At 52.6% G+C, this 23,193-nt stretch overlaps 1 protein-coding gene across 3 annotated transcripts in view; it reads right to left on the bottom strand.

Annotated features, from left to right (window-relative positions):
- The window catches only part of SIM2 (SIM bHLH transcription factor 2), a 49,839-nt gene extending 28,813 nt beyond the window's left edge, over positions 1-21,026 (bottom strand). For 2 of the 3 annotated variants that reach the window (XM_054468594.2, XM_063659667.1), the window contains exons 1-4: positions 20,203-21,026; positions 10,812-10,894; positions 7,437-7,526; positions 115-223 (exon numbers count right to left, since the gene is read on the bottom strand). In XM_054468594.2, the coding sequence (XP_054324569.2) occupies positions 115-223; positions 7,437-7,526; positions 10,812-10,894; positions 20,203-20,377 (457 nt within the window). In that variant the 5' untranslated portion in view covers positions 20,378-21,026. Of the gene's footprint in view, positions 1-114; positions 224-7,436; positions 7,527-10,811; positions 10,895-11,518; positions 11,968-20,202 lie in introns of those variants that run through there. The other variant, XM_063659666.1, reaches the window with a different exon arrangement.
- Between the last annotated feature and the right edge of the window lie 2,167 nt (positions 21,027-23,193).

Here is a 23,193-nt window from a genome sequence, read left to right as displayed (position 1 = left end):
TGGGCAGTCCTAGTCATGCCCAGCCACTTGGCAGATGTGGGAAGCAAAGCCCTGAGTTCCATTTAAGAATGTTGCCTTGCTTTTAGTCTGTTTATTTTCCTCTGGATGAAATACCTTGGAGCAGGTGGTGGTGCAGCGGCTGGTGGGCCGTGAGGACAGCGGTCATCTCGTCGTGGTCGGAAGGATGGATGTATTCATAAATACTGTTGCCCGTGAGCTCCACCTGCCGTGGAAGGGAAGGGTCAGAAATGCCACCGCCTTTCTGGGATTGGCACATGGGGAGGGGCAAGGTGCGTCACAGGTGCACACCCTGCCAAGAACAGAACTTTGATCTCTGCTGACAACCCACACCCTTGCCAAACGCAGAAACAGTTTTCTCTTCTCAACAGAGCTCAGAGCTCTGAACTGTCTCCCACACTGTCTAAAGACGCCAGGGCACTGAGGCTTGAGCTTGGAGCCAAGAGAACTCTTAGCAGGAAGGACCAGAAAGCAAAGGGTGGAAAAGGTGGGCACCAGAGGTGGGCAGCGCTGCTGGCCTGGGCAGCATCCTTCATACACAAGAGGGCTTGAAACAGACCCAGGCCAGGGTCTCTGTCCTTCCCTTGCTGGCGATCTGAGGGGACCAGGTGGCCAGAAGGCCAGCTGTCCTGTCCACATTGTGCTCCCTGTGGGAGTCTTGTCCACTCCGAGGCCGACCAGCCGGCCACGGCGGGGGCGCCACTGCGCCCGAGGAGGACATGAACTCAGACAAAGGCCCTTTCTTCGTCGGCTCTGAGCTGTGCCCCTCAGGCACTGCCAGGCCTCTCTCACATTGCCAGCAATGTGTCTCTGGCCCTCCCAGTCCGAGATGACTGTGCTAATTCTGCAGCTCCCGCCCAGGGGTGTGGCTGGAGCTGTGCGTGACCTGCGGGAGGGTCTGGGCCTGCTCCAGAGAGCCACGTCATATGGGGGTTACGTCCTGGGGTTGCTGCCTCAACAGTCTGACGCTACCTATTTCCAGACACAGCCCACAGAGGACAGCACGTCCATGTCACTTTGCAGGAATGGATGGCCCCAGGAAAATACCCATCATAGTTACAATTTTTACACAGAGGTCCCTGGAGGCCCAAATTCCCGAACTTGAGAACCTTTCGAATGTTGTCCCAAACATAAGCACCAGGAGAGGATATGATACAGAGTCTTAACACCTGGGCCTCCACCCACCTTAAGATGGACAGTGGCACAGAATGTTCTAGAAATGACTAGCAGAGCAGCCTTCTGAGCAGTGGTAGGTGGATCCTATTTTTAGAGCTATAATCAATAGTGCTGAGGGTGGGAGACAAGGACAGTGAGTCAGCGTACCCCAGCATTGTTCAGGGGAGGCCCAGGGGCAGTGGTAGGACTTCCTCCACCGCCAAGGGGAGCCCCAGTGCCTAGCCTGAGAAGAAACTCAAAGCACGTGGGAAACCGTCCTTGGGTGGCGAAGGATCTTGGGTGGGTCTGGAGAATTCCTTTTTGACCCTGCCCTAAGGAGAAAGGGTAACTTAAGATAACAAAAGGAGGCTCATGGTGTGTCTTGTCCCGAGCCACTCCCTTGTTATTTTTAGGTGTGTCTTGCTGCAGGTGTCGCCGGGAGCCTGTGGCGCTCCATCAGAGGAGACACAACATGATTATCTGCAAAGTGGCTGTCCTGATGGTGCCACCTCACGCAACAGGACAACCCAGCCAGCTGCTTAATGGAGAAGTTCTCCTGGGAGCTGCGGTTCCAGATTAGCATCTAGGCCATCAGCTTTTACTTGGGACCAAGGGGTCGTGGAGGGGTGAAGTGATTTATCGCACTCCTCCGAGCCAGTTCTTCCAATTCGTTAAGAAGAGCGAGTTGCTTTCTTATTCAGAATAAGTTACACTTCTGGCCTGCTAAGTCATCTGGTCCCTAAAACGGCTCTCACAGTTCTATGTTTTACATTATTCATGGAATGTTTCCTTCCAATATTATGCAAATGCAGCAACAGAGAGAATCCTATTAGAGGAATCCTCCCTACCCTCTACTTAACACCCACTTCCCAAGCCTGGCACTTTCTCAATAGATCTCCCAGACGGACATTTGCCTCCCTGAAAAGTTATTACAGGATTTCATTTAAGAAAAATAATAAAAACTAAACATTCTTCTTTCGAGTCATTCCTGTTAATCCTTAAAAAGTTTAAATAAACCGGCAACATGTAAGCCAGCCATTTGGGACAGGACCGTTTCCTTTTTTCCTCAGGGTGGCAATGACTATGCCCTGGGAAGGCCTGTCCAGGTGCAGAGTGACAGAGGCTAAAAAATAAGAGAGTTGGCTTAAGAAAATATATATTGACACTTTGGGAGGCTGAGGCAGGTGGATCACCTGAGGTCAGGAGTTCAAGACCAGCCTGGCCAACATGGTGAAATCATGTCGTACTAAAAATACAAAAATTAGCCGGGCGTGGTGGCATGCGGCTGTGATCCCAGCTACAAGTGAGGCTGAGGCAGGAGAATCGTTTGAACCCGGGAGGTGGAGTTTGCAGTAAGCTGACATCGCACCACTGCACTCCAGCCTGGGCGACAGAGCAAGACTCTGTCTCAAAAAAAAAAAAAAAAAAAAAAAAAAGAAAGAAGAAAGAAAAGAAAATATATAGTGACTCACAATTTCAACAGTTTATTTTAAAAATGAAAAAATAACAAAATAGAGAAATGTTATATTGGCCTATCGTTTCTCCCTTCCCCATGTTTTTAGGGAAAAAGAATAATTCTGGTTTGCTCAAAGTTCTTTTCTAGAAAAAAGTAACTGATGTGTTTTCGGGAAACATCTTTACCTCCTTGCAGAAAGACCTTCCATCTGTGCTTATTAAGGGTTAGATTTGCGTTTTAATCCCAGAGTAGGTTCTTATGTTTTCAGAGTTCCCATTCTCATCACATGCGTTTGAAGAATGAGAAGGGTGAGGTTGCACAGATGAAAGGCTTGGTTTTCTGAAGGCTCGAGTCTGTGACAAAACGAACGGGAAAACTCCAGAGCTGTCTGGGAAGTGAAACAGCCTTCAAATAACGGAAATGTCTTTACAGAACAAATTTTGGAATGATAAAACAGTCTTGACCTTAACTCAGAATTATGGTTGACATGGTGTTTCCTGTATTTACGTATCTATCCGCGCTTTTGAACACTGAGAGAAATGTGAGTACCTCACAAAAAAAAAAAAAAAAAAAAAAAAAAAAAAAAAAAAAAAATTATGGTTGTCGCTATAAAACTCCTTGGGTCTCATACATCAGCCTTATTAAAACAGACCTTCCATGTGATATTTTAGTATTTGTAAAACTTTGCTAACTACAAAATGGGTAGCTTTCCTACTAAGAGCTTTTTTATGTTTTACTGAATAGCTTTTCTTCTTGCCAAGAAAACTACACATGATAAATACAGCACTAAATGCGTATATTCTGTGTGGAAGGGCAGAGTTGCTTGGCACTCTGAAAATGCACGTTACTCTGGGGTGTTTTGCTGAGTATGGTAAATTAAGGATTTTAAAACAAGATGGTTTGGGTTTCAGCGTTCAAGTTATGTCAACAAACATAATTATGTTGTCTTTTGTCTTTATTTCAAAAGTGAAAGGATTAGGTCTTGTACCTCCAAACAACATCATCGATATGTTTATGGTTGTTTCTGGCCACAGTCTCAAATAAGACTTTCTTTTATGTGTCTCATAAACTGCTATTTCATACATACCTATATTTATTTGAACATGTATACTAGTTACCTAGATGCTATATAACTGTATGAAATGTTGGTGAGGAAACTTAACTCAAGGATACTTAAAAATGTATACAGCAGCTACACGGGGCTTTTTTTTCCTCCTCCCTAAATAAAAGTAAAATAATTGCATTAACCAAAAAAGCACATGGAACTAAATCATTTAGTAAACATGCATGGAAAAAGATTGCTGCCCCGACTCTACCTCATCTACGTAGATAGAAACTTGTCTAGATGCTTTGTGTGTGGACACGTGTGTGAGTGTGTCCACCAAAGGGAGTTTTCGGGCTGAAAGCCTGCCTCTCTATTGCCTAACACTTGGACCCTGGGCTGAGGAGACAGCTGGCATTTTATGGCTGTCTCTGTCATTGTTTTAGTACCAAAGTTTGTCAGCAACAATCACTTGTTTACTAGTGTAAACAAAAAAATAAACTAAAAAGCTCTGCCATACGAAGCAGATTTATTTCAACACTTGTTCAAATAAGGCTTAATAAAAGACTTGGAATGGGGATGGGCTTATAACCCATAAAGAATCATTTCCATACCCTCAAATAAAGAATTTGGATAGTCATTTAGTAGAGGTTAGACCAAAAACAAAACAAAACAAAAAATCACTTTGCAGTGAATTTCCACACAATTATAGCAGATCTAGGGGCTTATATTCTCTATGATCTTTTAACATAAAGTTTAACGCTGAATCAACATGAAAGACATCTTTACTTAATAAGATAACATCATTGAAAGTAATTGAAAGTTTTTGGAACACAAAAGAGCAGCATGTATCAGCTATTACTACTATCGTTATTCATCAGAAAATCTGTTTGAAAGGTTACTCTGACTACTGGGTAAAAATTTTTTAACACTTTTATCTCTTGTGACTTAAAAAAAATATTTAAGCCCATTTTAATAAAGGTCTCACGCTTGATACATTTGCCTGACTTTTAAAAAATAATCTAAAAGGTGCAAAAATGTTTAAAAGACCAGTTGGGTATTTGACATCCTATTCAATACTTTATTTTACTATTTAAGTAAAGAAGACAGAAAAAAATATACATTGTGATTCTGCCTAGATTTCCTTCTATGGAGTTAATCATTAACAGGGGGAAGATTTGAGAGAAAAGTTTGTTGTTGCCTATTTAAACAGTTCACCGTGGAACGCTCCCTAGACACCGACAAAGTGGGCACATGGGCACTAAAGTGTTTTTGTAGCTGTGGACTGATGCTAACACAGCCCCGCAGAGAAATCAGAAAAAATTAGTTGCTCTATGCAGATGATCAGTTTGACTTATCTTTTTAGAAACTGTCACTTCTGCTGGAGAGAAAGAGACAATGTATGTATCTCTACAACTTTCTTAGAAAATGGTAGTGCCTAACACCTCTCCTCTCTCAAAATTATGATGCTGCATTATGATCATGAGGAAATAGAGTACTTCAACTTGTGAGGCTGCCTGGATTTCCTTCCGTGGAGCCGATCATGAACAGGAGGCAGATTTGTCACCTATCCAATATTTTGGTCCTTCTTAATTATTGTGTTTATAATCAATCAATTCTATTTTCTACATAAAAAGAGAAAAAATAACACAGAGAGGCTAACTTGGATGGCCTGACTGAATACACTGGATCTCTTGGGATGTGCACAGTACCTTCTGATGGGCCAGGACATTCCAAATGACCAAGCAGCCCTAATAGGAGCCCCCAAAGGACTCTACTGAAAGCAACTTTGTTCAAATGAAACTGTGGGTATGCCTGGATTTTGTGTTGCTCCCTGTAGTTTGTAAATCACATGAAATAGGCATTTTGATCTGTTTCTCACCACGATCCTTAAAGACAGATAGAGCAGGCATGATTTTATTATTTAAGTTACATGGTTCAAGTAGGTTAAAGAACCTGCCCTATCAGACAATAAAAATTGTATAACTGAATGCATTTCCCTTTTTGCTTTGACTGCTAGGGAGCTCAGATCTAAATTTAATATTTGATAACAGTGACTTTACCTATTTTAACATATTTTCAATCAGTCATCTTTAAAAGTGTGTGAAATGTTTTGTTGTGTTTGTGACATTACTGTAAGACTATGAAAGCTTTTCTAAATGATTAAAAAAGGTAAGTAATCGGGCCAAGTCAGAAGTAGAAACTAGTCTGGGTACAATTTAAGGACCCTGAATAATTCTAAATAGGGCAAGGTAAAAATTCAGAGAATAATGGTAGGTTGGTGCAAAGGTAATTGCGGTCATTGCCATTAAAAGTAATAGAAAGACTGCATTTACTTTTGCATCAACCTAATAATTATGGAAAATAGTAAATTTCCTATTCCCAACAGTAGTTCCCATTCTACAAGTACACTAATCCCACGAGTCACATAGGCACAAGTGCCAAGCCTTAGTAAACTGTATTTGGGAGAGTTGGTTTGATAAAAGCAGAGAAGAGGAAGAGAAAAACTTTCAAATCATTTAAGATGTAATTCATTTTAAAGGGCTTTGCCTGAGAAACACAGAGTTACATAAACCCACGTGGATCTGGATAAGGATATCCATACATCAGAAGAGAAGGTTGTAAATAAATAGCAAGTTTGTAAAAAAAAGTATTGGCAGAAAAATAAAAGGAATACACCAGATGCATGTTGCCAAATGTGGTCATTTTGTTTTTCAATGAGCAAACTGAAGCCTCATTAATCGGCATGTTTTATTTTGACTTAACTACATTAGGAGGCGTGTGTAATTCAAATTCATTATGGGCCTCTCTGGAACCCATCCGCTGTATCTATCATTAATTCTAGTGTGTGTTCAGTCATGGTGAAAAATCACTCTGATAGCACACAATGTGAAGAAATATTTAGTCCTATATGTAGTTTAAAATGTGACTATTAAAATCATGATCCACATTTGTTAAGTCAGGCATGTGAATGGGAATGATCAGTTACACTACCCCCTTTCAGACATTCAGTGGGTCCAGGGAGCCCCCAAATCCCCCACCAAACCCTTGGCTTGCCAGGGAGAGACAAAGCTGGGTCCCCCTCTTTCCTCTAAGGAAACGGTGGACCTCTTTTAGAAGATGATTCCATCTTTCCAGAAAAATTGGTAATATTCAGATGTTCTAAAGAAACCTTGCTGTTCAAAACAGTAGTAAACTGAGTTTTATGAGTTTCTATCACAAGCATATAAAACGCTTTGCTGAAACGACCACTGAACTGGAAAAAGTCAGGAAAAATGACCCTGAATTCCATGCGAACACTCATAAATCTACCCCTCCCCATTCTCTCTCCCCAAAGAACATTCTGGATAAAATCCATGTTCCACATCAGCTTACCTCTTGCTTTATAGCAACTCATAATACCACGTGCAGACCAGCAAGTGTGGACTGAAACATGTCCCTTTGTGGAGCTCTTTTCAGGGCATCTAGCATTACTACATAAGCAGATAGTCCAGGTATGGGACAGAACCTCGGAACAAGGCTGACGTGGCGAAGACACACTGGTCATGAAACCCCAAGGGAAAAAGAAAGTAAAAAAGTAAAACGTAGTATGGAGAAGAAAACCCCTGCAGGATGTCCTGAGAAGAGGATTTTGCAATTTGGGGTTATGTTCTTACATAAAAGCAAATACTTAAACAGACTCATTTTCAAGTTGGGTGAGCCTGTCAAAATCTGCTGTCACTTCGTTTAATATTTTGGTTGCACATAAAATTAGGCAATACCCACCTGGGACAAGCCTAAATGGACAGAAGCGGTCTCGGATATATACATGATTTTGCCATCAGATGCTACCACAAAAACAAATCCATCCAGAGTCTGTAAAAGATAAAGTGTCAGAATAAGAGATGATCATTCTACATTAGAGTTAAATCTAACAATGGTACAGTCACTGGGATGGAGGGAAGCATCAAATATGACCATCAACACATGCTTGCTAAATGCAAAAATGAAGCCCAGGGTCTTAAAAAGGACTGTAGGAAACAGCACCCAGGGTTTAGTTCCCAGGCCAGGCTCTGAAATGCTTTTAAAGCACTTTAGAAACAATCGTACATCCACATCACAAAAATCATGCAAAACATTTGAGAATTCCTATCAAGCTCAGTTTAAATGTAGTAGCTTTATTGTTTGGGGTTATTTTAGCACTTAGTACAAATCCGGAGTTCTACGGTACTTAGGGGAAAAATCTACCACTATATAGACCATTTTATGTCATAATTGGCAGTCATTTATACCACTAGGACATATGCTTTATTTGCCACAATTTTCTAGTTACCTCTAAGTACCATTTGAATAATAAAATCCGAACACTACCACTGCCCAGAAAATAAAACAAAATACCTGGTTATTTTACCAGACTATGTCTACAGAATTAATTATTTAGAATTTGCAAGAGATCAAATAACCTTTGCAAAATTCAAGGAGGAAAAGTATCAACTTCTGAAAAATGAAAACCACCCAAATGAAATTCTGATTTTTCCTAAGTTGGCTAACCCTCAAAAAAAAAGTAAAACTATAAGAGGTAATTAAGACAAATAAAAAAATAATGATTATATTTATGTGTCAAGGATAAAAAGACTAAATTATTTTTGAAAAAGGAAACTGTATTTTATTTACTCATTCATATTTTAGATCCAGAACCAAAGAAAAGCAATAAAGTTGGTGAAAGACTCATGCAACCCACAATGCTGCCCCCATAAAAAATATTCCAAATTAATTTCTGGCCACAAATTCTATTTTTACAGCATGTAATTGAAACCAGATTACCTTTGGTTTTTCTAAGCCACCCCCCCGCACCCCTAGAGAGGGGGCTAAAAAGAATGTAGTGTAAGTGAATCTTGAAAGATATCCTTGGATTCTGCTGTCTCAAATACAGTTTGCTGCAAAAAGTCTTTGCCAACTAAACTATCATTACCTTCCCCGATGCTAAGGTTGAAAATCAGCATCTTGATTATAAGCCTAACTTTCAAGTTTCTAACTCAGCTGCAAAATATTTTCCCAACTAAACCTGTGGTGTTCCAAAAATATATACTATGCAGCAATTTCTAAAGTTATAAATGTCTTGGCGCATTTGGCATGCTCGCTTAATTCCAAAATCATTAAAGAGACACATTTAGTGAAAAAGTATCTCACAACCAGCCATATCTGGGATAATGAGGAAAAGAGGAAAATTATCATAATTAAATTCTAAAAGTTGCCAGCAGTAGCTAAAAAAATAATATTCTTAATGGAAAACGTTGGGTATGACTTCGTAGCTTCAAATGGCCTAATTCACTTACATGTATAATAACTGCAAAGACGCCCGTCCACACACCACTCCGGAATTAATTAAAGAAATGTAGCATAGAGAAGTCTGGGGTGTTGACTTTACCAGCCAGGTTTTAATTGAAGTTCCCCAGCACTTAGTTGTCCCTGATATTAGTGTCACTTATAATATGTAGGAGTATGAAACTTGCAACACACCCAGCCCGGAGCTGGAAGTGGAGGAGGGCGAGCAGAGGCTGCCTGGGCAGGGCTCCCAGAGCGCCATTACCCGCCGCGGCCACACCATGCGCTTTATGTTGTAAAAGCTCGGGGTTTCAAATATTCCCCGGGTCTTCTCTTCCGCAGGCATGCATTTTAAAAAATAAACCACACTAGGGCACTTGGGGCAAGAGAGTTGTGAAAAGATCTGCTTTTTGGAAATGCAGAGCTAGCGGCTGACTCGCTGACCTAAGTCATGGCGTCCTGCAGCCAACACTTTTTTTTAATATTATTTTAAAGTAAAACACAAAATAGAGGGCGGAAATGCAGAGCAGCTCTCGGTAGGCATTTTTCGATGGCAGAGACAAATGACAGGAGGGGGGAATGAATCGGGTCGTTGATGAGGCTCTGTAAAGGGCATTTGAAAGATCGGGATGTGTCCCCAGCCAGCGCCAACCGCCCACCTGGAAGTGGCGAGCTGTGCTCAGGGCTACCCGGCCGACCCGCAAAGCCCCTCTGCTGCCAGGGAAAAGCCGAGGTCAGGGGCGCGTGCAGCTCTTGCAGGGTGAATGGCCCCGGGCTCGGGGCGCTAAGCACCTGGCTTCAAACCAAGCAAGAGCCCGGAGGCCTCACCAAGTTCTGGTTATCCGGGTGGGCTCTAGAGCTAGGCCAATGGGTTAACTCCGCTCCACCGCTTGCTGTGTGACCTTAGACATGTTATTTAACCTCTCTGTGCCTCAATTTCCTCCTCTAAAAAATGGAGTTAAAAACAGAACCCAGGCAGGACGCATTGGCTCACGCCTGTAGTCCCAACACTTTGGGAGGCTGAGGTGGGCGGATCATCGGAGGTCAGGAGTTCGAGACCAGCCTGGGTGAAACCCCGTCTCTACAAAAATTAGCCAGGCATGATGGCGGGTGCCTGCAATCCTGGCTACTCGGGAGGCTGAAGGGGGAGAATCGCTTGAACCCGGGAGGCGGAGGTTGGAGTGAGCCGAGATCGCGCCATTGCACTCCAGCCTGGCCCACAGAGTGAGGCTCCGTCTCAAAAACAAACAAACAAACAAAAAACAAAACAAAACAAATAAAAAAACCAGAATCCACTCTAGATGGGAGGGGGAAGCCAATAAGGTCCGGAACTGAATTTGTCCTGCAGTAAGCTCTGGACAAGTGCCCCTGTTAATTTTCTATTATTGATGCTGTCTCTCCGTCCTTGCGCCCCCTGCACACACGCAGAGGCCGAATGCTTTAGAGCTCAGAGCAGCCCGATCATTTCTGCTGCTCCAGCCCTGGCGCCTGGCACAGAGCAAGCGCTGGGTGGAACCTGCCGAGGGAAGTGAGATTGGAAAGGACTTGACCACGCTCGGGAGGCGCCCCTGGCCGAGGTCTCAGGTGGCCTGGGGAGTCCTGGGGCCTTCGGCGGGGTGTGGGGGCAGATGTAGGGTTAGGGTAGGGTTGGCCGCAGGCCGCATCCCGACATGCTAAGCGTTCATCCCTCCGCAGTGGGGACCACCCCATCCCCAGCCCCCGGCAGCCTCTGGATCTGCCTGGCGCTCCTGGGGAAGGGGGGCCTGGAGGCTGGGGTGGCGGGGTCGGAAGGGAGCCTGCGGCGGCTGCGCTTCTCCCCTGGCGCGGCCGCTCTACCTGCAGCAAGTGCGATCCCAGCTCCTTGGCGACGCTGTCCAGGGGCCCGGCGCGGCTCGGCTGTCCCCACGCGTCTCCTAAACCTGGACGAGGGACGAAAGCAAATCGGTAAACTGCAGCGCCCAGCCCGATGCCTGGGCGCCAGGCAGGTCACGCGGAACCCCTGCACCCTGCCAGCCCTCCCCACGAGTCCCGCGCGTCTCCCCGCCGCCTCCCCGGCTCCGGAGCCGCCATCTGTGCTCTCGCCGTCGCCCCTTTGCCCTCGGTTAAAAAGAAAAGGCCGGGGGAGAAATCCCCGCAGCGGCCGGCAGCCCGGGCGCCCGTGCGAGCCTGCCAGGTCCACAGCTCCCGCGGGTCGCCCACGTGCTCATGGCCCTGAAATTGCCGTTTTATTTGAAATGCCACAAAGTAATCTAATCTGCTTTGAAATCGCCATTCTCGTGGCCAAACGGGGATATCGATTTGACCCGTAAATATTCCCCCAAGGACCCTCCTTCCCTCCCTCCTTTCTTTCCCTGCTTCTCCGGCAACTCCTTGTTTCCCAAAGGCAGACAGGCTGAGACAGAAAGTCCCTGCCGCCCAGGAGGCAGCTCCTCCCGCATAAAAAACCCCCTACACGCTACCCCTCGGGCTTCCCAGCTCTCACAGGCGCCCCGCGAGCGCGGTCCTCCTTCCAATCCGAAACCTTCTGCCTGGGAGGGGTTTACCTGGGGGCTCCCCGAGAGCAGACTCCAATCTGCCGGCGGTGGGAGAGGGATGGGCCACAGGCCGAACTGGAAAGGGTCTCTTGACACACAATTAGGGATCCCCAGCCTCCTCCGCTCAACAGGCCTCCTGCCCTTCTTCACCACCTCCGCAAAAGCTACCAACCAGTGTTGCGCACCAGGGGAAAGAGAGCCCTTCCCATCAGGGCTCCCCTCCTGCTGCACCCTCGGCCTGACTGCTGCGCCCCGCGAGACCCCAGGCTTCCCCTGCACAGTCAGAGGAAGCAGAAAGCCGGGCGAGGCTGCGGCGCTTAGCGCGGGCTGGGACAATCCCCGAGCCCTCCCCGGAATCTTTCCGCCGGGAGTCTGGCCGCAGACCCTCCACTAAGCGCCGTGGCTAGTGGCTGCAGCGCCAGATGGCGAGGGTCGGTGCGCCGCCTGCACCTCAACCTCCCCGGAGGACAACGCGCCCGGCGCCTCCTGGCCCACGAGCCTAGCGCCCGACCCCTGGCTGCGACCTCTGTGAGGCGAGCTGTGGGCGCTGCTGGCGCGTCCCCCGCCCCAACCCACGATGCCCGCCCCCCATCCCAGGAACTGCGGGCCAGGCCCAGCCCCAGCCCCAGCCCCCCACTGCCGGCCTGCGTGCGGTGGTGCCGCGAGCACTGAACCAAAGGTAGGAGCCCCCGGGCAGCGCGGGATACGAGGGACGGGGAACCTGACCAGCCATGGAGATCCTGGAGACCGTTCCTGGGGCCGCAAAGCCCTTCCAAGCGGGCAGCCCCGAGTGGGTTCCCGAGGAGTCGCCGTGCAGTCACCCAGAGCACCCTGGGTCTCTCAGCCTCCCCGGGAACGCTCTGGGCATCGCGGTCTCTGGAAGCGTAAAATGCACCTCGGCCCAGGGCAGCGGCTTCGCAAACCCTTCCCTATTCGGCAACTAAAATCTTAAAAAAAAAAACAACAAAAAAACAAACAAACAAACAAAAAAACAAAACTATTCTGCAGTTTAAAAAGGGATGACCTTTAGTTTCTCCTCCTGGGCTCAAGGAATTAGGGGCTTATCCTGGCTGAGGAGGTGGCTAATTTCCACATACACTATCCCGGGAATACAATCACAGCTCATTATTCGGGGGCCCCCAGCCTCCACCACGGGGGCACTGGTGGCTTTTTAATCCCGGGAAATCGCGCTCACCCCGCATCACCACCGTAATCACAGCAGCACTCCCCGTGCTCTCACCAGCAGGTCCTTCCTCCCAGGCCTCGGGGCGGCAGCATTTACAACTGTTAACCAGCAATGGCAAGAACCAAAATGTGAAGGTCCTGGGATTTGGTGAAGTAAGACTTTGCTAAGGACCCAGGAATTCTAATTTCCAAAAAGGGACAAATGCACTCTGGCAGTTGTCCTTTTCTCTGCTGCTGGGTCGTTCCTGGGGTTGGGCAGTTGTCCTAGAGCCATCTTTGCCCTGTGCGGTGCTAACGGTGAACGTGGCCCCTGGGCCCTGGCTTCTTGCAAAGCCCATGGCGGGAAGACTTGGGGAGAAATCTGCACCTAGGGAAATGAAACTCCAGACCAGACTCCGCTGCCCGGGATCTCTTGAAAGCCTCCTCGAAGGCCCTGGCTCTACATGCAAAAGTGCACTAGGAACACGGGACAATTTTCTGTATGATTCAAATACCCGCACACTTCAAGATAACTTGTTCTCTTTTAGATCATTATAGTTTTTCTGTAATTCCCCAAAGCCTCTGCTTTGCCGGCAGAGATTTGGTGCAAACGTCCCTTTCCCACCTGGTGGAGGAGGTCTGGTGCTAGATGTTCCTCCCAAGCACCCCTGCCTCTAGGCCACCCCACCCGGGGGCAGTGGCGCTGCCAGCTGTTCCATTAGAAACCAATGCGGGCGAGGCTTTTTCACTCAGCCCATAAAAATCTACTTTGGTCTAAACGCAGAGACTAAATAAAGATTTGTAACGAAAGAAAATTGTCTTGGTACTGTAAAGTGATATACACTCCCACGAAAGTGAGGCACTGAGCACGTGGCCCTTATCTGGACCTAAGGAAGGGCTTTATTTCAAAAATAAGGGGTGAGAAGAGTCTGTGCTAGGCGCCTCGGGGTTAGCGGCTCCCAGCACTCACTGCTCTCCTGGAGCACCAGGGGTCCCCAACCCAGGGGTGGGGGTGGGGTGGGGGTGAGGGAGGTGAGGTTGGGGCTGGGGGGAGGGGAGCTCCCTGCACCCCTGCAGAGCACTGCAGGACCTGTGGGGACGCTGTGCTGTTGGAAGTCAGGGATGGCCAGGTTGCTGGGACCCCCAGGGAGAAATGGAGGGAAAGGGAGCCAGCGCCTCATTCCTGCTTGCCCCCCAGCACCTGCGAGTGTGTGCATGTTGGTCCCACACCCTGCCTGCCGTTCCTCACACCACAGACACTGCCTCCAAGTGATCCCTCCTCTTCCGAATCTGGCCCTGGGGGTACCTCCAGATGCAGGTCACAGACCATAAACAGCACCACACCCACAAGACTATTTGGGAGCAAACGGGGAGATAGTTCCTGCACTGTGAGGTGGCCGTCCCCCTTCATGAGGGCACCTAAGGGAGACCTGTAAAGGAGGCAGCCAGCTTTGCGCCTTCCTCTGGGTGGTGGCAGGGACTGTGGGTCCAGCCCAGGACACAGGACCTGGACTGTGGTAGGAACACCAGGTTAGACGATTCTCTCACTGCCCCTCCGGCAACCTCAGGCAACTAAAAACGGTGACAAAGTCTCCTCACAGGGTTCTTGTGAATATCAAATGCGGTTAACAACAAGAAGGTGCCAGTCCCTAATCCCAGCCCTCCGTGGAAAATCGGACTTGGGAGTGTGGAAAATCCAGAACGGCTTGGGAGCCCCCACCTAGGTGCAGGGGTCTCACCTCCTCCCGACTCCCCCTCCTTGCTTTAAGACGCCAGCTGGGCCCGTCTCCTCGGTCTGATCTCCAGAAGGGCCCGACCTCTAACCTCTATTTCTCACCTCCAAAATGGGATTTTTGTGGGATTAAACGAGCGCGGCCCAGCCCGAAGCCCCGGTGTTTGCCGGGCTGCCATCACTTTGTGCCGCCCTCTCTGGCTTTCCCACCGCTTCCCTGCCTGCGGCCTCTCCTCCCCCAATTACCACCCGCCCCAGGGGGAGCTGGGGTAGGGGAGGAGAGAGGGGTGTCTCTGGGGAGCGTGACCTCTGGCGCGTTGCCGGCCATCTGAGGACGCAAGGTCTCACTTTCGGATTGCAAACCACTTCAAAGTCAAGAAGGATATGTGCGTGGCGGGAGAGGAGGCTGAGGACCGGGAGAGGAGGGTGAGGACCGGCTGCCTCTTCCGCTCCCTGCTCCACGCAAGCACATTTTGGGATCCTGGAGCTTTCTGCGCAGGCCGCCTCCACAGCTCCGCCACCCCCGACCTCGGCGTTTACGACCCAGAAGCCGCAGCACGACCCCCTGCAGGGGCGGTAGGCTCAGGGGGCTCCCTTGGGAACACCAGGCGCCGGGAACCTGTGCCAGGGCGTAAGGAGGGAGTTTGGGGCCAGGTTCTCGCCTCGTTGCTCTAGGACAGCCTATAGCTTGAGCCTCTAAGCCTCCTTTCCCCACAAAAGGATCCCAGTAAATTGTCGCAATTTGGGGCGCCTCTGCACGCTTCAATCCTTCTCCCGCCTCGGAGCCCTCCTGTTCTCCCCGGGGTCCCTGAAAAGCCCGCTTCTTGCGCCCTTTTCCAAACTGGGGAGAGGGTGAGAAGGGGGGTGTTCGTGGGGACGCCCCAAGAAAACCTCCCGCGGCCGATGGGGAGGGGCAGGGAAGGAGGCTCCTAGCGTGGCCGGGCGTGTCGCCCGCGGGTGTCCTACGTATTCTGAGGACAGACAGAAGGCCCGGTGCCCCCATTGCCGGTGCCCAGACCTGGGGAGTTCGGACGCCGCCCCAGCAGCTGCTGGCTCCGAGGAGCGCGGCACCCACAGCCGCCCGGAGGCTCCCTTTCCGTCCCGGGGTTCAGGGATCCAGGTCCTCCTCTAGCCCCGCGCTGAATCTGCAGCGCGCGCTCCACTTCCTCGCCTGCAACGAAAGCACAGGCCCTGTGTCCGGGTGTCCCCTTTACCACTTCCCGGATTGTCCCCTCTGCGCCTGCGGGCTTTCCCTCCTGGATCTCCAGCTGCAGCCTGGCAAGCTTCAAAGCAGAGACGGGGAAAGCGTTGTAAAAAATCTACGTTGTTCTGTTAAACAGTCGATCTTTAATAAATCTGCATTTTTTCCCTCGGAGGTAGAGAATTGCCTCACATCTCTGATGCCCTGACGGGTATAGGGGTGAGTTTCTCCTCACCCAACTCTCCAAATCAAGTCGCTTTGATTCCGGGAAACAATTTCTAAGATAACCCGGCTTCTCGTGGCATGCTCAGGTGGAAGTGGTGATGGGGGCACCTGCCGCTGAATTTAAACCCAAAGGCACCCAGGCACTGGAAGAGTTCAGACCTTGAACACCACCTCTTTTTGTGTGGGTGAATGACTGTTTCTGGAGTAGCAATTCCTTCTCCCTTTTTCACCCACACCCATCTTGGATCTTTCGGGTTGGGGAAAGGGAGATGGGGAGACTCAACCTTGGTTTCCAACTTCACTACTGAGCTGGGTCCTGGGACCAATCTGTTGTGCCAGGTTTGCAGTGGCACTGCTGAGTCTGGTGCTGGAGGCCCTGTCTCTCACCTCCGATGGGCAGAGGCTGACCTGCGTCCTGCTGCCTGTAGTCAGAGCAGCTATGGCCAGGGAGCAACCAGAGCTGGCCTGCCAGGATGCCTTCGCAGTTTCCAAAGCCCCTGTCTCCAGAACGGAGGGCCACACTTTGGGAAGGGCTGGCTCACCATCAGACCTCAGCGCTGCCCCAGCCCCGAGATTATCTTAACCACCCTCCAAGACTCATCAAGTTTTCCATTTCAAGCCCATGTCCAAAGTCAGCCTTGCTCTCCTGTCCTCTTCCCAGCCCTATCTACCTCCAATTTATTAGCTCACAGTCGAAGGGGAGAAAAGGTGGTCACCCAGAAAGCAGGGGTCTTCAAAGTCCAGGCAGTGAGTCCTCCATCCCTGCCATTCAAGACTCCTTTGAACCAGGGAATATGGAGAACTCACAGGAAGGGGTGAGTGGCGTAGGAACAACGCTTAGGATTCCCCCCTCACTGCACAGCTTTTGCTTGTGGGACCTCACCCTTCATCACAGCAAACCTGTGCATTGCAAATGGGCCCATTTTACAGACAAGGAGACCAAGGCCGAGTAGCGCAGCATGACAATGGGGCCTCAAACCTGGCTGTAAATGTTGAAAGCATCCCCAAGCCCTTGAACTGGCTACCAAGTGGGGTGCTTATCCTGGTTCTGGTGGTCACCCTCTGCCTTGCACACAGGGACCCCTCTGAGTTCCTCTTTCTGTCTTAACAACTGAGGAGATCTATGTTAAAAGGAACAGAGGCTGGCAGCCTCCTGGGTGCAGTGGAGTGAGAACATGCCCCACAGGACCGCAGTGGCAGCAACTGGCCTGCTATTGCCCTTGTATGGAGGCTTGGGAAAGGCCTGTGTCATGTCTGGCCTTAATTTCCCCAGGTATGAAGGGTTAATCTGGTGATCCTTGCAGTTCCTTAGGACTATGCTATTCTTTTTTTTTTTTTCCTCCCAGAGTCCTAAGCTGGTCTCTAGATTCTTTACCCCAGCAATCCACTTGCTTTGAGACAAGATCGCCCTTGGCGGATCAATTCCTCATGGTATTTTTCACCTTGCAGCTGAGAGCCCGAGGCGATCTGAGAGACCCTGCCACAGCCCGGGACCACCCTGGCCCTAAAACCTCCCTAGGGCCACCACCCTGGCCCTGGCAGCTCAGACAGATCCTATTCCAACCCCGCAGCCCCAGGTTCCCTGAGAAGACGTGAAATCAATCAAGATGCCACTCCACTGCCACTCTTTGGAGCTACTGGAAGGGTGACCAGTTTGCATAAATGGACTCCAGTTTGCATAATGGAGGTCTTTCTAAACGCATCTTCTTCCTCTGCCCCAAGCTCCCAGCTTCCCTACTCCTCAGCCCCAGACTGACTGAGGGCCAAGGCCCCGGAGCAGCTGTCCTGACGAATTTCAAGGATATGTGTCCACCCGCTCCAGGTCTACCCCTACCCCAGGCATTGCACGAATGGAGGAGGGAGGGACTAAGCCACTGCTCCCTTTCCTTTCCGAGGGGGGACCGAACAGGTTCAGGACCCTTTCCAAAACTCTAGGGCCAAACAGCTCCCTTCCAGAGTGCCAACTTCCAGGGTCACCTCCCCCCAAAAGACACACAGGAAGCCCCTCAACTGCTCCCAAACCTGCCACCAGTGCAAGCTGCTCAAGGCCTGACCCCCAGAAGGACCACCCCCGCCCAAACTCAGGACCCAGCAGTACTGAGCCCAAATGCCTGGAGACTTGCTTTCCAGAGCCAGAACGCACAGACCCGGTTTAAATGTGGCTGAGCGGTACACCCACCACTTCGCAGCTTTTAACAGGCTCTCCTGGAAATCCCTCAAACAGCGAACAGCTTTTGAGCAGCCATGTTTTCTCAGCCCTCCCTTACTAATTTCTGGTTTAATTGAAATCATTGACCACAAATCATTAAATCTTTGGATTGTTTCTTCGAAGGCTTTTTCTATTTCCAAAGGGGGCAGAAGGCAGTGAGTGCCCTCTTGTCCGGATTCCACACCTACTTTGTTGCATGCGGTTAAGAAACGGCTCATCCCAGCAAACCAGTTACCACCACGCCTCCCCGGAAGGAAACTCATAAAACTGAATGTTCTTTTAATTTCCCCTGAAACATCAACCGGAGTGGAATCATCCCTAGTTCTCTGCCAAGGGGTCACCCTTGAGCAGACAAGTAGCGACCACCTTGGGCAACAGCTCTTAGCTGGAGGGGCTGGGACTGGGGTATCTTTGCCACGTTCCGAGTAGGAAAGGGAGGAACCTGCGCTGGGCTGAAGGACCGCTGCGCCCGAGAGGAGAGCCCCCCGCGGCCGCGCGGTAGGGCCGGGTGGCACAGGAGAGGCCAAGGGTCCGCTTCCAGCCCCCTCCGCTGCCGGGTGCTCCCGGGTCAGCCCGCGCCTGGCTCCTGGGCCGGGGAGCCGCGGGGCTGGAGGCCGCGCTTGCAGATCGTCTCTCTGCGCTCCATCAGGGAGGCGCCGAGAAGCGCAGCTCCAGACCCAGCGCCCAGCACAAATAACAGGCTTGGCAGCGGCGAATACAAAAGGTCGTGCTTTCCGATTTCGAGTAGAGTGCCTGGTGGGGATGGCGCTATGGAGGCGCCCTGCGGCCTAGGGACACCTGTCGCCTGTTCTGCACCGACCGTCCGGCGCCCTGCGGCGGAAGTTGTCTCCCTACCCCGGCACTGGCTCCCGGGGCTCCAGAGGCCGGCGCAGCCCTCCCAGCTCCTGGGCCCAGAGGACCCATCAGACCCCTGAGCAGCGCGCCTCCCAGCAAAGAGTCAAATCCTTCGGGCCAGGCCGCAGCGCCCCCGCTGGGAGCAGAGGCGCTGGAAGACGCGGCCCCGAACGCTTGGGACGCCAAAAACGAACGTTGTGGTGACCAGGCCTTCCTGAGACCTGCTGCTCGGAGGTGCCTGGCCGGGCAGCCCCTGTCACCAGCGGCAGCCGGCGTGGGCGGCGGGACAGCCCACCCAGCGCGCCACCATTTCTTCCTGTTCCGAGTCTTCGGGACCGCGTGTCCCAGCGCCCCTGGCCCACTGGCACATTTTCAGTCCTGAAAAGAACGGCAGCGCTCAGCTCTGTCTGCCATTTTTCGAATTAATCGGCCCCCTCTCTTTCAGCCGGATCTCAGCTCACCAACGAGGGGGACGGGTCTCTCCTGCCCTGACTTCCCGCACCCCAGCCTCACGAGAGGGCCCGGCTCAGCACAAGTGTTCGCTCTGTAGCCTCAGCCTGCAGTGCCTGGGCCTCACCGGGATCCCCGCTGACTCGCAGAGCCTGAAGCTGACCCTCCTTTACCTCCTCCAGGAAGAGAAAAAAAGAGGGAGGAATGAAGGAAAAATAAAGGGAATTGTAGAAAGAAAAGAAAGAAAGGAAGGAGGGATAAAGAAAGGAAGGGATGGGGAAAGAAAGAAAGCAAAACAAAACCAGGGTGAACTTCCAAAGAAAGGAAGAAAGGCAGAAAAGGAAAGAAAACAAACCAATGCATTGGCAAAGGAAGGAAGGAGGGAGGGAGGGAGGGAGGGAGCAAAGGAAGGAAGGGGAGAATGAAAGAAAGAGGAAGAAAGAAAGAAAGAAAGAGAAAGAAAGAAAGAAAGAAAAGAAAGAAAAAGAGAGAGAAAAAAACTAAACCAAACCAGAATGCATTGGCGAAAGAAGGAAGGAGGAAAGGGAGAAAGAACAAAACCAGAAAGAACTCACTGGCCGTGCGGGCTGGGGGACTGCCTGCCCCTGGAACAATTCGTAATTCGCCCTCACCCAGCCCTGGGCCAGGAGAGGGTTTGGACTCCTGGGCCACCAAGGCCCTGGCCCCTCACCCCAAGCCAGCGCCGAAGCCGAAGACCCTCACGCAACCTCCCTCAGACGCCCCAGCTCTGGATGCCAGGCCGCGGCAACCCCTCTGGGCGGGTTGGCTTTAGCTTCCCGCCTGGGCCGAGGCCGCCGGGCTCCCCAGCGTCCCCGGCCGCCCACCTGAGGCCTCACCTTCGGGGAAGACGGCGCGCATCTTCAGGTAGCTCGTGGTGAGGCGGATGATGGACGCTTTGTCCAGCTGCGAGGTGATGGCCGACGGCAGCGGGAGCAGCTTGGCCAGCTCGTAAAACTCGCCATTTTCCTTCTCCCTCCTGGTCTTGGCCGCATTCTTGGACTTCTCCTTCATCGCGCCTCGGCTCCGGGCATATTAGACCCGGCCGTGCTCCAGGCCCGCGGAGCCCCCCTCGGGCTGCGGCGGCGGGGATGGGGAATGGGGAGCCAGGAGGCAGGTGAGTCCGCGGAGTCGGCCGCGGGCAGGTGCGGGGGGCCTCCCGGGGTTCCGAGACGCCTCCCTGCAGCCGCTGGGCCTGAGCTCCGAGCAACCCGGCGGCGCCGCCCGCCGCTGCCCGGGGCGCAGGCTCCTCCGGGCTGGACCGTCCTGCAGCAACCGGAGCCCCGTTCCTGCTCGCTCCTGTTTCCTCCCTCCTGCCTCTCCTGCCTCGGCCTTCCTGGGGGCGTGGGGGCGGCCGGCGCGGAGGCGGAGGCGCTGCTTACTCCTTCGCCGAGTGTTCGAACCGGCTGCGGCAAGGCCCCTCCGGACCGGAGGGCGGCATGGGCGGCGGTGGCCGCGGAGCCATGGAGCGGGAGCCCAGCGGAGGGGAGCGAGCCGGAGGCGGCTGGGGCCTGGCCCTGGCCCGAGCGCGCTCTCCTGCCCTTCCTGGCGGCTCCCTGTGCCTGGAGACGCAGCGCCGGAGCCCGTGATCTGTGGCTAGGCGCAGCACCTCCGCTGTCCACGTGCGGCCGAGCCGCGTTTGTTTATGGCGGACCCGCCTTCGGGCGGAGCACTGGCCGCCCGGGTCCCGGGGGGGGGGGCGGGAGGGGGGAGGGACCGCGGCGGGGGCTGGGGCGGCGAATCTTGCCTCCGACCCCGCCGCGGCCCTGGAGTCACAGGCGCGCCTTCGCGTCGCTGCCTCCAGGGACTCTCCCGGGAGAGACCCGCGCGCTCCCGGGTTCGGGGAAGTCGCGGTGAGTGCACACGGCGCGCCGCGGGGACCCGCTCCTGAGCGCCGGTCGCCGGACCCCGGAGCTAGGATGGGCGGCGGGGAGGGCGAGGGAAGGATGGGTGCCAAGGCCACCCCTGTGGCTCTCGGGCAGGTCACCAGCAGGCGCGGCCGGGAGGAGGCGGCGCGACTCGTTGGCCAGGCGCCCTGCCAGAGAGCATCGAGCCTTCCGAGGGTGCGCTGGTCCCGCGTCCTCGCCCTCCCGGTGTTGCAGGTCCAAGAGCTGAAAGGGGGAAAGCCAGGAGCCCCCCTCCCCCCATTACACACACACACATGAAAACGGCGTGAGTGGCTCCGAAGTGACCCTTCTGCCCTTTCTGTCCTCGAAACACTAAGGTGAAAAGAGATTGTCGCCTTCTCAGGAGGAGCGGGTGGCCGCAGGGGCTCTCAGGCTAGGGGAAGGGAGGGGCCAGGGAGCCCAGTCGAGTGGCGAGGCCTCTCCCAGGGCGCCGGCGGAAACAGGGCCCAACTGCCAGGGCGGCCGCAAAAGCAGCCCGGTTCAGCGCAGCCGGAATTTTGAGGAATCGTCGTTGGGCGATTAAGGGCCAAGGTCGCTGAGCCAGGGTCACACGGTGGGCGCAGGTGGCGCAGGTGGGGCCCATGGTAATGGGGCAGAAGGCAATTGGAGAAAGAAGACTCCGTTGCAGACGCGGCCACTGGGCATTCCGGAGCTCTCCTTCAGGGCCATTTTGGACCTAGAGTCCTTTTGTCCCCCCTCTGCCCTCCCGGGTCCGGCTTCTGCAGCCTGGAAATGGGTGTGCGGCCCAGAGTCCCCCACGCACCCCTGCAGCGGCGGTCGTATAACCCCACCTCTTCCAGAGTGCAGCTTTCCAGGCCCCCCAGGCCAGAGACAGGCTCCGAGGACGCAGGGCAGTTCCTTACCTTGGCGTCGAGCTCATGTGGGGACTCTCGGCCGTGTGCCACAGGCTGCAGAGCAGTGGAGCAGTGGGGTGCGTGACCTGGAGGTCAGCAGGGGCCGGGAGGACACCGGGCCGCGGATTCGGGCGCGGAGATTTGGGTTCCCGGTGTCACTGCTCTCGCCACTGGCCCGGGATCATGAGCCTGCTGCTCCGAAAACTCGCCGTCGGACAGCGACTGAGTATCAGCTTCCCTCCCCTGTCCCTCCCCTGCGCCAGGAAGGCCTGGCCTTCGGCAACAGTGCCTGCAGCAGGCGCTCCTGACCTTTTCCAGGGACTCCATTGAAGGTCAAAAGTTCGAAGGCGTTCGAAGACGAGCAGGCTCCCTCCAGGGACTGGAAGGTGTGCGCAAACTCGGGCTCGCCCCCTGCCTGTCCCTAGCCCCTTGCGGAGCCCACATCGTGGCCAGGGCTCGCAGGCGTGGTGCTCCGAAACCGCGACGCCACGCGAGCCGGACGCACAGAGTAACAGTGTTTTCCTTTGGGGTTTCGGATCCAGGAGCGCTTTCCTGTTGCAGCGGCTTGAGCAGAGGGCCGTGGGCTAGCGGCGCAGGTCTGCAATGCCCAAGCCTGACGAGTCGGACCCACCTCCGCGCCCAGGATCCCGCTCCTGGCTGCGCTGACAGCTGCCGACTCGGGGCCTCTGGGAGAAGGGGCTCTAAGGGGTTAGAGGCTACGGACCCAGCCCCTGCCGCAGCTTCCGCAGGCGGCCCCCTGAGCCCGCTCTGGCACCTCCTGGGCTTCGGGAGGATTTAATGCGTTTCTCACCCCCACGGCTTCCGACCCTCAATTATGGACCCGGGAGAATTCCTCCCGGGCTTGAAAGGGATTACCCAGATCGCAGAAACATGGCTAAGTGGAAGTGGGAGAAACCCGACAAGTAACAAGAACGGAAACTTTCCTCAAGGCAAATTTCCCGAATTTTACGGGAAAGCGCACTTGTCTTCCCAGGGACAGCCTCTGTTCACGTGTCTGCGAGGCGGGTTCGAAGCGCGCTTTGGGAGGTAGAGCAAGGCGGTGTTTGAA

This window comes from Pongo pygmaeus, chromosome 22 (assembly GCF_028885625.2).
Source record: "Pongo pygmaeus isolate AG05252 chromosome 22, NHGRI_mPonPyg2-v2.0_pri, whole genome shotgun sequence".
In the NCBI taxonomy this organism is placed as follows: domain Eukaryota; kingdom Metazoa; phylum Chordata; class Mammalia; order Primates; family Hominidae; genus Pongo; species Pongo pygmaeus.
This window is presented reverse-complemented; position numbering and strand designations above follow the sequence as displayed.